Below are 15,303 nucleotides of genomic sequence, written 5' to 3'. Positions count from 1 at the left end.
AGCTACAGCCGCTGCAACCCTGGTCTTTTTATTGAAAATGCTAAGTATCGGCACTGGTATCTGAACTGGTATCTGAACATCCCTAGCCAGTACCATACCTGTCATTATAGTGGTCATAAAAATGATGTACAAGGGTCTGGCTATGACCTGGCTAAGTTCCTTTAGTTCCCTCATATGTAACCCATCAGGTCCTGGTGATTTGTTTACATTTAATCTTTCTAGCCTCTTTATTACTCTGCTCTCCAACAGCCACCGAGATACGTTAAAACTGGTACTATTCTGCAGTTGATGCCAGGATCGCTGTGATCGCAGAAGAAAATCATTTGTTTAACGCATTCACTTTCTCCCTGTTGCGGGTGGCTAACCTCCCTTCATCTCTATCGCAAGGGCAAACAGGAGAGGGGATAGGGGGCATTGTATCTGAAATGATGGTGATTGGAGTCCTGAGTATTTAATAAAGGCCTGGGGGGATGTGTATAGGGAAGAGATCCATTCAAGAAGATGCAGGCCAATAAAAGGGTTGGTGGGTGGGCATAAAACACTCGCCAAAAAAAAAAAAAGAGGTAATATGGAAGTCAGCAGCAATTAGAGGAGTCATACTAGTCATGGTAGGCTAGCAAAAAAAAAACACAGCGGTAAAGCAGTAATATGGCTCAGCACAAAAACCTGAGAAAATCATGAGCACTTAGGTGTAAGGCTAACAGTGAGTTAAATAACAGTGTAAGAAATACAACAACAAAGTTATGATAACCTCTATGCATTCAACATCCCTGAATAAGGAGTTCCTGGTGAAGTAATGCAAGGAAGAAATCTATGCAACAAGACATCGTCTAGTATATCAACAGGTGCTTGTCAGATGGGAACAAAGCCCAGGTGATGTAGTAGGAATTACAAATCAATATACACAATACGGTAAGTCAATAGGCATGGAAGTGACAGATAGGAAACACTAACGGGGTTATTCACAAAAGGGTGAAGAGTTTGGAGAAGGCGGGAGGAGTGAACAATCTAGGCCAAAATAGCTGATTTGGAAAAATTCTACAATTCAGCTCATTTTCCAATTCAGTTATGTTGTGGTAGATTTAACTTATCCTGCCTTCTCCAAACTCTTCACTCTTTAGTGAATAACCCTGTAAATATCAAACCTGAGCCACCGAGTATGCTGAATGAAGGAAAAGATATCCAAGATTATGGTTAAATCTAGTAGGTGAAGAGCAAGTCCATGCAGGAATTCAAAACAACATTAACCTCCCTGGCGGTATTCTCAGGGTTACTTTTCCATACCATAAGCGGTAACCCCGAGCTACACTCGGGAAAGCCGCATAGCATTTACTTACCTTGTCCCTCGAGCCACGCTGTGTTCTGCTGCCGGCTTCCGGGTTCCGTCCCTTGCAAGCGTACACGTCGCAGAGGGGCGGAACTGGTGGGATATTTTAAAAAAACGACAAAGACGAAAAAAATTCGAAAAAAAAACAGAACGAAACATTACATGAAAATTTTTTTAAATCATACCGCCAGGGAGGTTAATGAGGTAACACATGGATTCAATATAGAGAAACTGGAGAAACAAAAAAAAAAAAAAACAGTCAGCTGGAAGAATAGCATCCCAGAGCAGCGTGGAATACCAGAAACTAGCAGAGATCCCATCCGGTAACGAGGCCCAGAATAGGCCATCAATTTGCCAATCATACCCCTTGGAAGATATGCCACACTTTGATGGCAGGATTTTCCAGCATACTTTCCATGGTGAGTTTCTTTCACCATTTCTTCCTGAATAGTTGGATTTACCATACTTGAATAGGAAATTACATGCCTAATCAGTACTTATCCTGCTCAATCTTTGCCACATACATTTGCAGCCTTGAAAATGGCCTGAAAATGAAAATTTAGCCTCACACATCTCAGAAAAAGATTCTAAGAGCTGTGCAAAAGGACAGCAAAAACTGGATTAAATCCAGACATAGTAATGTACTGGAATCAGCCTTTTTATGAATATGCCCCAATTCATAAAGACCTTAAGAGGGTACTTGTGATCCCCTTAAAAAGACACAATTGGCATCTAAAAAATCTAAAGTGATTGAGCTGATTCCTTAGCAGACCACTGAATGCATGCACCACCAGCACTCTCTGCTGGTCAGCCAGTCTTTACATTCCAGCTTCTCTAGTGCAAGTTTGGCTATTTTCTGAAAATTGCCCAACGTTTTGACAGCATTTAAGTCTAAATCAGACAGTGTAGAAAGAGTTAAAATGTATGTCAGAGTTGTATCTCTTTTTACTATCAACCTGTCCCACGTCTGTACATACCTCACATGCCCTGATGATGGTGGGGGCATAGCCTACAGTTATTCCACAGAAACCAAATGATGGCCAGAAGATGGCCACTCCAGGAGGTAAATTTACTGAAGATCCATGTTCATGACAGACAGAAATCCACTAAGGTTTTGGGGGACACACGGGTCCGGTCCCCTTTAATAGGGTGACAAACAGACACGTAAGGATTTGGGGATTTCTGTCTGACCTGAAATTTACCTGTTGAAGTGCCAGCCATCTTTTGTCCTTTAGATTTTTATTTTTGTCTGTAATTCCATTGGGGTAATTTCCCATCACTTGCTGTCCCTGTGACACCAAAAAAGGAAATGGGGGAACAGCAAGACACAAACAGCAATAAAAACACTGACAAATGTTCTAAACCTTTCCCAGTCCAACACAATGGGGGGAATTTATAAAAACTGGAGCAGACAAAATCTTGAAAAGTTGCCCATGGCAACTAATCAGCTTCTCTCTTTCATTTTCAAAACTTAACTGACCAAACTAAAAAGAGAAGGTGATTGGTTGCCATGGGCAACTGCTCCAGATTTTGACCCAGCTTTGATAAATTCCCCCAATCTGTTTTTCCGTTTTTCATTTTGTCTGCTTCCCTATTTGGGAGTCAGGACAGGAAGTGAAGAGTAAATCTCCCCAACAGCAGAAAAAACCTGACAGAAACTCTAGCCCTTTTAGTGCTCAATCCAATACAAAATAAAAAGTGGAGTGGAACTTTAAAGGGAACAAATATGATGCCCAAACAAACAATGAACACAAAAAATCAAACTAGTAACATTTTCAGTATTGTTATTACTAGGGATGCATCGAAATTTCGGCCGCCGAAACATATCGACTGAAACTGGCACTTTAGGCAAAATGCTGAAAGAGCCATCTTTCGGCTGAAATTGCGGTGCATACTTGATCTCTCTCCTCCCCGCTGGGTGCTGCTCTGTGTCCCCTCTGACACAGCGCAGCGTCCAGCGGGGAGGAGGAAAACTGTGACAGGAGGCCAAGCAGTGCAGGGTAGGACAGCAATGTGAGCGGCCAGCGTCTCTCCTCCCGCACTGCTCAGCCTCCTGTGACAGATTAGGAGAGCAGCGGTGTGGGAGCGGAGACAGTTGTCAGTGCATTCACAGGGTACTGAGCCCTTCTCCTGCACTGCTCAGTTCAGCCTCCTGTGACAGATCAGGAGAGTGGTGGTGTGGGGGCGGAGACAGCTGTCAGCTGTCAGAGGAGGGCGGGCTGGCAGTGCAGGGGAGAAGTCAGCTGTCAGAGGACATGAGCTCTCCCCCCCGCACTGCTCGTTCAGCCCAGTGTGTCAGCGAGTCAGGATGGAGAGCTGGTACAAGCACCCAGCGATCAGTGATCGCTGAGTGTTTGTAAATAATTGAGGACATACTCGGGGGAATTTATCAAAACTGGAGCAGCTGTGCAAGACAACCAATCGGCTTCTCTCTTCAGTTTGTTCAGTTAAGATTTGAAAATGAAAGAGAGAAGCTGATTGGTTGTCGTGCACAGCTGCTCCAGATTCTGTCTGCTCCAGTTTTGATAAATTCCATTCAGTATGTTTGCTGTGTCCCCCAATTATGAATGAATGGGAAGTGCTCTACATCACTTCCTGTTCATTCATGATTGTGGACATGGTAAACATACTATCTCCAGAAGTTATGAATGAACAGGAACACTCAGTATAAAGGCTTCCTGTTCATTTATAACAGGGGCTGCAGGAAAAGAGATTGAGGACTCAACCTCTTTTTCTATTTTATAAGGGGAATATCAGGGGTCTGTTCAGATCCCTAGTATTTCCCTGAAGCCCTCAACAGTAAAGTAAAAAAATATAAATATTTAATAAAAATAAAATATTTTTTTTAAATGTAAAAGGTTAGAAAAAATGTTTGTTTCGGTTTCGGCCTGACATTTTTTTATTTTCGGTTTTGTTTCGGTTTTGAAAATTTCATTTTGGTGCACCTCTAGTGATTACCATTCATTGTCTGCTTTCTTTATAACTGGAAATGGATTTTCCATTTTACTGTAAGCAGAACCATACACATGAAGTTAATTGTTGCACATAAGTCATTTTATGATTTTTGAGGCATTTCCATAAAAGTCAATTCACAGAGATTATCACTCATTAAATTACAACTAGCTTCGGGAAAGAGCTAAAGTGAGGTGTCTATATAGAAGTACAGGAAGAGCAACACTGAGGTTTCTATAGAGGAGGGCAGAAAAGGCTACAGTGAGGTGTCTTTGATGAGTACAGGAAGAGTTCCAGTGAGGTGTCTATAAAGAAAGGCATGAAGAGTTCCAGTGAGATGTCTATAGAGGAGGCCAGGAAGAGTTCCAGTGAGGTGTCTATAGAGGAAGACAGGAAGAGTTCCAGTGAGGTGTCTACAGAGAAGTGCATGGAAATGAGCCATATCAGGTGGTGAAACAAAATGTTTCCAGTGATAAAACATTAATGAAAACTTAAGATTTTCAGCTCTTGAAGTTGTACTGCAGGCAAGCAGCTAAATACACAGCTGAAATACTGTATGTACATTGATGCTTTTTTGCTAATGAGATAATCTCTGTGCCTGTAATCATACGCAGTGATTTTCCAGAATTTTTGGCAGAAATTACTCAACAATCGTTCCCTTTTTTTACTGCACACATTTTACATCGATGCATTATCCCAATGATGGAGAAAAAACACAAAAACCTTGTAAATTCTTCCACCGTCCAACATCATCATAAATAGTGATTGATTTATTATACTTTTTTATTCTTTATTTAGGAAGCGCAGGAGAAACCAATGTAAGTATAACAAGACCACAAGACCATGTTCAAGTTTACAAAGTAATATGCCTGTACATGCATACCAACAAAAGGAAAATTGCTTATTTATCACGAAGAAAGGCAAAAAAAAAAGATGATAATCTCCATTCTAGAGAAAGAGAAAAGCGGCAGGGGGGTGGTAAAGGGAAAAGATGGAAGAGCCAAGATGGCAGAAAGAAGGAGGAGCATGAGAAAAAGAAAATGAGGAGGAAGAAATGGAAATCCTGGATAACATCCCATGATGGAACTAAGGGGTGGTAGGGATGAGGGGGGGAAGGGTCAAAGGAAAAAAGGGCCCTAAGCAATTAAATCCTCCATTGGTCTAATTTCATTCGCTCTGTGGAATCACATTGCTAACAATGGCAGGTTAGGTTGTTAACACATAGCTGCAAAACACGCCCTGGCGGAATCCAGAAGATGAATTAATAAGTTTATTTTATATGACGTAATTCATTTTAATGGTTAATTGTAATTAATTTTAATGGTTGTTTTTCACAATATTATTTGAATATATTTGTTTGTGTTTGGCACCCTAAAAGTCCCACATATATTGTAGTTTGTGTATGTTGCTAGAATGATAAGAATATGGTGCTTGAACTGACCAGTCGGTCCGAAATAATGTAAAGGATAATTAGGAAAAGAGCAATGACGGAGTGCAAGATGCAGCATATCAAAGCAACAAATCACATTCACCTTTCTTTTGTCTGGAAAACTGGAAGAAGAAGTAGTTGCTGATTGGTTGTTGTGGGTTGCAGCACTTGCATACAGCTGCTTGCATTATTAAATAAGTCTGTACTCGTGGTTTCCGCATTTAGACCTCATGTAAATAAACAATTGTGAAGCATTACACAGCACGAATGAGAGTATAAATTGAATTATGCGCCCAGATGTTTTTTTTTTCCATGGGTTATACAACTACATTTACTGATTATAGGATCCACCCCTGGATTCTGGAGCAGACAATATAGTCTTAGAGAAACGAGGTCACATTCCATAATGATTGTGAGTGCAATCTACTATGTGATATAAGATATATATAATATGGGGGCATTATATATATATAGGGAAAGAAGAAATTATTTATTTAACCACTTGAGTCCCCATTCCTTTTTCTCCCTAAATCCCAAAATATTTTTTTTTGGTAGTTTTGGTGATGTCTCAGTTCCGTACATTGTATCCCATAGGTTTTGTAGACTACCATAACATATTATACATCATTTCATAGGGCTTCAATTTAACAGCAAATTTGGCTACACATATTTTTATCTCCTTGGTTTTTATTGGGAATAAATAGGAAAAAATAAGAAACAAAATTGTCCAACGCAATGGTTATGTAAGTTGCGCACCCCCATATATATGTACCTCAAAATATAGTCAATAAAGTCTGCTTAAATAATATTAAATTAGTGCAACTTTTATGTGATATAGTGGAAAGTTAAAGCTCAAATTAAACCTATGCATTTTACTTTAGGAGAGCTTTTGAAGAATGTTTCCTTCCTGTATCAATCAATCGCTTCCTGTAACCGTCAATGAGTTTCTTACACCTCTCTACAGGAATTTTAGATTATCTTTCGCCAACTGCTCCAGGTCTCTCAGATTAGAATGGTTCCTTTTCCCAACTGCTGTTTTGAGATCTCTCCACAGGTGCTCTATGGGGTTCAGATCTGGACTCATTGCTGGCCAGCCGAGTACTGTCCAGCGCTTTGTCTGAAACCATTTCTGGGTGCTTTTTGACGTGTGTTTTGGGTCATTGTCCTGCTGGTCATTGTCCATGACCTCTGGCGGAGACCTAACTTTCTGACACTGAGCCCTACATTGCACTCCAGAATTCTTTGGTAGACTTCAGATTTCATAATGCCATGCACACAGTCAAGACATCCAGTGCCTGAAGCAGCAAAGCAACCCCAAAACATCAGTGAACCTCCACCATGTTTGACTGTATGGACTGTATTTTTTTCTTTAAAGGCCTCATTTCTTTTTCTGAAAACAGTAGAATGATGAGCTTTACCAAAAAGCTTCAATTTTGTTTAGTCAAAAAGCTGTTAATTTTGTGTCATACCGATACAAACAAAATAAATAATCATGAGAATGCCTAAACATTTGTAATTGCAACAATCTTCTGCGCAAAGTGGTGCATTATCTGACAGAAATGCAGGGGTGCCAGGTAACCAGGGACACTGATCTCCAGACAGCCCAACTCTCCCAGACGCTCCGAGAGTCTCCCGCTATTGGATAGCGACTACCGGCCGCCCGGGAGAGAAACACTTTCTCTGGGAAAGTTTTACTCTGCTCAATCGAGCAGAGTAAACTTTTCCCTGCTCTGTTGTCTTTTTTTTTTTCATCTGACATCGGAGCCGTTGGCTGCCTTCAGAATAAGAAGGAAAAAAACACCATAGGAATGCATAGCTACATTCCTATTGGGTATTTCAATTTGCAATAGCCAATAGCAAACTAGCTATTGCACCCGCCCACTGCTGCTGCCAATCGGCAGAGGGGACCTGAAGTTCTCAATCAGGTCCCCTCTAGTGATTGACAGCAGCAGAGGGCGGGTGCAATAGGTAGTTTGCTATTGGCTATTGCAAATTGAAATAGCCAATAGGAATGTAGCTATGCATTCCTATGGTGTTTTTTTTATTTTATTCTGGCGACAGCAGCACTGCCTGGCCAACAGAAAACAGCTGTCACTGCTAGCTCCGCCCAATCATTTTCTATTTAATTTTTTCTACTTCTTTAACTGTTTTTCTATTCTGCTTGGTACCACAGAGGTACCGAGCAAAATAGCCGTGCCAAATGCCGCTCCGCTTACCGCAGAGCCCACCTGAGACCACAGCCAGGTGGGGGGGGGGCGCCCGAGTTTTGTCTTGCCTAGGGCAGCCCCAAACCTAAATACACCACTGGATGTACGGCTGATTTCAGCCTATCGACTGAATCGGCTGAATATGGCTGGAATCAGCCGTACAAGCCTGAAGTGAATAGCCGAACAGCGTTCAGCTCACTTCGCTTCGGGTCAGTTAATCACTCGGCTGCCTACGGCAGCTTAGTGAATAGACCCCCAAGTGTTTAGACCCCCTTCCTGGCCAGGCCATTTTGCAGTATTTAACGCTGTGGTACTTTGACTGACATTTATTCTGCCATGCAATGCTGTACTGAAATGAATTTATACCATTTTTGGGGGACACATAGAGCTTTCTTTTGGTGGTATTTAATCACCACTGGGGTTTTTATTTTCTACTACATAATGAATGAAGTATTGAAAATTTGGGGGGGGGGAAAGTTTTCCCTACAATATGTTAAAAAACATTTATTAGCACCCACATTTTTGACAAAATATAAAAGATGGGGTCACATCGGGTAAATAGACACCAAACATGTAAAGTTTCAAAATTGCATGCGGCTGTGAAATTGCAAACAAATACCATAGCCAAAATTGGCCATATGCGATGCTTTAAAAGCTTTCAGCGCTCATCAGTTTAGTGTTATCAGTGATTGATGGCCCTAGAATTACCGTATTTGCCACCGTATAAGGCGACTGGGCGTATAAGACGACCCCCTACTTTTTATGTTAAAATATAGGTTTTGGGCTATACTCGTCGTATAAGACGAGTATAGCCCAAAATAATGTTGGAATACACACACTAACCTCCATGGCGGTATTCCCGAGTGTGGCGCGGGGTTAATTTTCAGTACCATAAGCGGTAACCCCGAGCCAAACTCGGGATTACAGTCTCTTACCTTGTCCGCGATCCCCGCTGTGTCCTCCGTCTTCTGGGTTCCATCAGTATACCGCGCTGAGCCAATCACAGCAGGCTTTGTATTCATGAATACAGGCTTTGTATTCATGAATACAAAGCCTGCCGTGATTGGCTCAGCGCAGTATACTGACAGAACTCGGAAGATTTGTACTATGTACATCCATACCTGGCGTATAAGACGACCCCCGATTTTTGGGGGATGTTTTTAAGTTTAAAAACCCGTCTTATACGCCGGCAAATACGGTATTGCTCTCACTGTGACGTTCGTGGTGATATGTAATATATATGCGCCGCAATGGGCGCAATCGCCATTTTTGCATGTAGGTGCACCCGACATATGATTGTGTGGTGTGTGTGTTTGTGTGTATGTGCTGGCGGGGGACTTAAAAAAAATGTTTGTGTTTTTTTTTTTGGTTTTTTTTCCACTTAACTTTATTGCTATCACATAGGGGGATGAGAAGTCCCCTATGTGATAGCCAATTTACACAGAATGGTCCTCTTTATGGAGACATCAAGGGTCTCTAAGACCCCTAATGTTACCTAAGGATTTCCAAAGACATCCAAAGAAGCTGAGGAAGCAGAGAGCTGCTTCACCAGCTTCTCTTCAGCTACAGAAGTCGGAGAATGTGAAAGTTCACCTCCAACTGAACCACCATCATAAAATTGATCAAGCAGACTATCCATCACCCATCTTGCTCAGGATCTTCACATCATGTCATCCAAGGACCTTTGCGCTAATGTCACAGCATTACTTACTTAATGGTAAGTTTATGTATTTTCACCTGCTAGATATCCGCACTCATAATGCTCAGCCACCTTTTCATTCATTTCTGCGCACACGCTGACACCCCAGATGTCCGATCGGAAGTGCTGACACTCCACCACACAGCACCACCTTCCTGAAATCTTCCTTCTGAAGCCTTAACTAACTCATTCAGATGTGAGTATAACACCAAGAACTTCCTTTGAATCTCCATACACTTCCCTGCTGATCCACGCTAGGATGGTGGCGCTTCTCTACCCCTCCCCTTTTTGTTATCTTCAGAAGTCGGAGAATGACAGCTGAATGTGGAAGTGATGTAATATACATCACTTCCTGCATTCAGAGAAAGGAGGAGAGATCAGAAGGAGATTGTGTGATTAATTCCCTCTGATCTCCGGTGACAGTGGTGCAGTGCCGGTCCCGGGCGCGAGGCGCACGCATAATACAAACGATCGGGCGTTCCTACAGAACACTGGCTGTTTAAAATTTAAGCAGTTTTCCCGCTCATAAGACGCCGCTCAGCGGTGAGCACGAGCAGCAAGGGTGAGGACATTTAAAAACGCCCGCTCACATTTAAGAAGCTCCCAGCCGACCGTTTATTTACAGTGGCCAGCCTGGAAGTGGTTAAAGATATGGGTAAAGGTCCACTTTAAACAGCTGAATTAATTCATGTTTTTTCTATATATGCCTGGAGTTCAGCTTTCTTTCTTGTAGTAGTGCCCCAGCCTGTGATTCTTGCCTTTAAAAAATTTGTACTAGCTTTGCCATTTAATAATGTTCTACTGCTGTGCCATCTGTGGTCTCTTAATTATTGTAATAAGAAGCCTTCCTGTACGCTTTTTCTTTAGTACATTTTGGACAATTCTCCCTCATTAAAGGACCTATTGCTGGCCAATTTTGTACTGTTGTATTATCTGCGATCTCTTAATTCTTAATAGGAGTTTGATAGAAATTGGCCAGCTTATGGAAAGTTATTCATCAGAGAGTACAACTACTGGCCAACCTTTATCTGCTGGTAAAAACAGATCTATTGCATCTTGATGAAAAAGCATGTATTGTTGTTAAATCTACATGAAAAAAAAGTTTTTTTCAAACTTTAGTAAATCAGATTGGGACACTGCTGCTGTGTGTAAACCAAGCTAGCTGTAAAAGGAGAAAAAAAACAATAAACTATCAATGTATGCTGTCACTGTGACTGCCCATTAAAACCATACTGTTACGTAACACCACATACAACTTTAAGACATCCCAACCATGCTATATAAATGATCTGTGTATTTTCAATATTGTCCTCAAAGCGGCATCTCTTTTTTTTTGTATTGGTAGTGTACATGAACGTGCCCATCTTCCCATGCCTTTTCTGGACAGTAGTTTACATTTTAGCCCTAAAAATGGCCAGAATTTAATCGCAGGAGATTCAACCCATATAGACTTTTGCAGGATTTGCTGCTTATTCCAGGATTGCAGAATTTCAAACTAGATTTACCAAACCCTTAGCAAATTGAACCCAGGCAGATTCACTCAACCCTAGAGAACAACAATATGAGGAGGTGAGGGAAGAGCTGGGGAAGGAGGAAATAAATCCAGAGGGACTGATTTATTAAAGTGTGAAGTGAGGGAACATCCAATCACCTGCAGAATTTAAAGTGTATTTCCACATTTGCAGTCAAATTTGAGAAAACCTCATTGTATGCTTGTTATGTGTTCCTATTAACACAGCATATCAAAAAGTATTTTGAAAATATGTATATTTCTTACCTTTTACCTACACAGTGATCTGCCCTTATAGAAAGACTTAGGACTAAAATTTGAGGTTTTGTGTTTCTCTCATTAACTTTATTACCATGTAGTGAGAAACCCCTCAACCCCCTCAACCCCTCCTAGTATTACAAAAGGGGGGGGAAAAGAAGATATTTTAACCCTTAAGAAGCCAATAAACCCTAACCAAAATAAATGCAATTTAAACTGCAAGAAGCATTTTATTTATTTTTAATTTTTATTTTGAGCCTATGTAATGTGAATGGGAACATGTAACAAATATATAGGTGCTATCCCAATTTGGCTGCAAAAGAGGAAATACACTTTTAATATGGATTTCCTCTGTACTATGACTGGATGTGGCAATGAACACAAGTTCAGGCCACTTCACAAACAGGCCCAAAGAATGATTAAAAAAAGGAAAGAAGGAAAGCAAATGGGGGAGGGAGAAGGGGGAAAATGAGAGTAATATGTCTATTAAAAAACGACCTTAGTGAAATAAATCCTGGCCAAATATCTTATATCTCTGTAGGTATGTTATTCCCCTTGATTATGACAGTAATCCAGGACAGCACCCATTAGTGCACCTCCATGATCCCAAGGCAACCCCCCACATCTCCTCCACAGAGGTTCCTGCACACCTGTCCATCCAGGTCCAGGTTCTCCTCTATTCCCAATAGGAAAAGAGGGTGCATGCTGCTTTTACACCGCTACCAGAATTTAAAGCCCTGCCAGGGTGTCAGTAAGATAGAAAATAAATTGTAGATGGAAATAGCTGAACTGCAAAGTCTGGAGGGATGTACCGAGCCAGAGATCAGGGAGGTGAAGATGGTAAAAGTGAAGATTTTATGCTAGGGGATCGGGGTGGATTAACTTCTTTCTAGTGAAGAAGAAAAGGATGAGTAAATGAAGGTATTGCCGGAAATGGGAGACTCAACTTGGATTAAAGCATTTATTATAAATATACAGTATCATTTTATAATATTTAATCGTATTTAATATTACACAATTTGAAGTGGTTTAGAAGCAAGCATTGCACATGGGTTCACCAGTTCAAGTGTGTCCGTAATTCTGCAGGTCACGCTCCATCCATGGGGATGCGACGAATCGGCTCCAGGTGTCTCATATTTCAGGTCGCAGCATGTGTGTGCAGGAGATGAGGGTCAGGATGGGTCCAATCCCAGCTCCACAGGGTGACACTTGCCAATAATCCAGTGTGGTCACAGCTCACAAGGAAATATTAGACGGTGCAAAGTTATAGCAGAACACAGAAGAATGAATAGGGGAGCTGCAATGATTTATTTCCAAAATTCCCTAAAGCAGCACTAATGACTGACCATGTAACCAGATTTAAAGACACTTTATTACATTTCCCCAAAGAAAAGATTATAATTATAATCTATTCCTATACACTTAGCATAAATCTAAAAATTATCCGATTTATTTCTAACACTGAATTTCATTAATACAAAAAAAACAGTTTTCATTATGGTAACACAGCGAGTGCTTATTTACTAAAGGGATTGAGAATCTTCACTTAATAAATTATGAAAGTGGAATTTGCTTTTATTCTTTGACGTGAATCTTTTCTTTTTTTTTTTTTTAGTGAAAATTCTCTCTCATACTCTTTCAGAAAATCAAGCTCAATGCAAAACATGCAAAAAATATGACATAATGGAATATGCATATACAAGTGTACTATATATATATATATATTACATATGCAAAGGGTATTATGAGATATATATCATAGTCACAGCCCACCGTCTCCACAGTGTTAATACAGCTGAAGCTGACAAGTTTCTCGCGAACCACAAATATTCGTAATGCACACTTTGGTTTCAGAATCAGGACCTAATGTTCCTCGTGTATAAAATATATAGATAAATAGAAATTAAACAATGTAACTTGATTTTACAATAAATGTAATTGTGACTTTGCTACACTGTGTATTTGTTGTATATTATTACATATATATTATGTTCCATAGTTCTGTGGTTCAATGTGTATACAATTGTTTTTATTTAGCAAATCTAAGCGCAGTTTTCGATCATTTTAGCCAGTTTCAAATCTTGGTACTTTAATTCTTGCCTTTAATAAATGTTTGATTTTATTTAACTGAACTTGTGAAATTCGTATTTGTTCTATGTGCTAAAAACTATTTCTATACAGCAGATGCAGGAACTGAGCGTGTTTTCAAAATGAACTGTAGTATAACTTCTATCTACGTGGAGTGATTTGGAATGTTTGGATATTTCAGGGATATTTTGACACATATGCAGTCTGAGAATTATCTAATTCCCCTTTAGGCTCGGAGATTTTAATATAAAAATAGTTGTCAGTGGTTGGAAATTACTAATAATCTGTACATTCTACTATCACATATATACTTTTATAAAATGAATGAATAAAAGCATCACGAATTGAAAGACAATTCTATGAACGAATTAAACGAATTACATAACAATTCTATGAAGAATACGAAAGAACACCATTAATGTTAGAATAAATAGTATAATGTTTCTTTCTTGCTTTGTTGACTTTTAAATCTAGATATCTATATAGATATCTATATAGATATAGATATATATCTATATATATCTATATAGATATATAGATATATATCTATATATATCTATATAGATATATATAGATATATATCTAAATATATATATAGTGAGAGAGAATGAGAGACAGAGAGAGGGAGATTTCCTAAATCCATTTTTTTATTAAATAACTGACTGTGACCGTGCAGATGAAAGAATATTGGAAAATGTAACAATCTAAAAATATATATTGTATATAAAGTAAAAGTGAAAATCATGCATTATAAACTTTATTTATGTGGCTTTAGACTAATAATCAAGGAGCAGACCATAGCGTTCCCTGCTCGTGTAACAATAACACTTGCACTGTTGTTCTGCGGCAATATTTGTTTGTGTAATCTTTCCCAATTGCCCTTTTGCTCTCTGGTTGCATTGCAATACAGAACTGAAGACCTTGCACCCGCTAATTATCCAGCAAGACCAACAACAATTATACTAATTACCTAATGGGACCTCATGCTGTATGTGTACAATATGTTGTTGGATAGTATGCTAATCACTGAAAACTAATTCCTGAAATTAATCTTCATGCCAGGCTGCACAGGAATAGTGTATATTTGGATACAGCAGCCTGCACTCCAATCCACAGAGCTCCTTGCTCTGAACCCAGTCACTGTGGATGTGACCTCTGCTGTCCCAGCCCACACTCATGGAAAGAGCCTGAGCACGTCTACTGTGCTGACAAACATCACCCCCCAAACCACTGGAGACCCCAGTCCGTGTAGCCGGCTATCCGACAGGAACACACAGCGAGAGAGGGAAAAGGCAATACCCAGCCATCATTATAAGGGGCAGCGAGTGCATGACACTGGAGGGAGCCACAGATATACAAGGCAGAGGGGAGAGATAGATAGACAGACAGATCGATAGAAAGACAGATAGATAGATAGATAGATAGATAGATAGATAGATAGATAGATAGATAGATAGATAGATAGATAGATAGATAGATAGATAGATAGAACTCACCGTTCACTTATTATGAAGTTTCTGTGATGTTGCCCCCTCTGGTTCCTCTTATAACCCTCTAATCCTCTTTCCTCTAATATACACACAATACAAAGATAAAAAGAGATAATTTCTAAAAAGACAAATGTAACATAAACAACAATAAAAAAAGCTATTCAATAGTAAGAATAGTTTTTTATTGATAGTTGCCAGGCAGGTCCACTTCACGTTTTCTGCCTGTTTATTTGTATAGTGTGTGGACCATTACCCATAAAAGCATATGTCACTGCTTACACTTTACATACTATTTTCAAGATGGATATTATAGTCATGATTATATATACATCATATATCACAT

General features: G+C 39.8%; 1 protein-coding gene across 1 annotated transcript in view; it reads left to right on the top strand.

Moving 5' to 3' along the window:
• The first annotated feature begins 9,403 nt into the window (after positions 1 to 9,403).
• The window catches only part of PAX9 (paired box 9), a 53,678-nt gene continuing 47,778 nt past the window's right edge, over positions 9,404 to 15,303 (top strand). Inside the window, exon 1 of the mRNA XM_018572079.1 lies at positions 9,404 to 9,632. Within this exon, the coding sequence (XP_018427581.1) occupies positions 9,404 to 9,632 (229 nt within the window). The remainder of the gene's footprint in view (positions 9,633 to 15,303) is intronic.

Source organism: Nanorana parkeri, unplaced genomic scaffold (assembly GCF_000935625.1).
Source record: "Nanorana parkeri isolate BGI_ZX_2015 unplaced genomic scaffold, ASM93562v1 scaffold1928, whole genome shotgun sequence".
In the NCBI taxonomy this organism is placed as follows: Eukaryota; Metazoa; Chordata; class Amphibia; order Anura; family Dicroglossidae; genus Nanorana; species Nanorana parkeri.
This window is presented reverse-complemented; position numbering and strand designations above follow the sequence as displayed.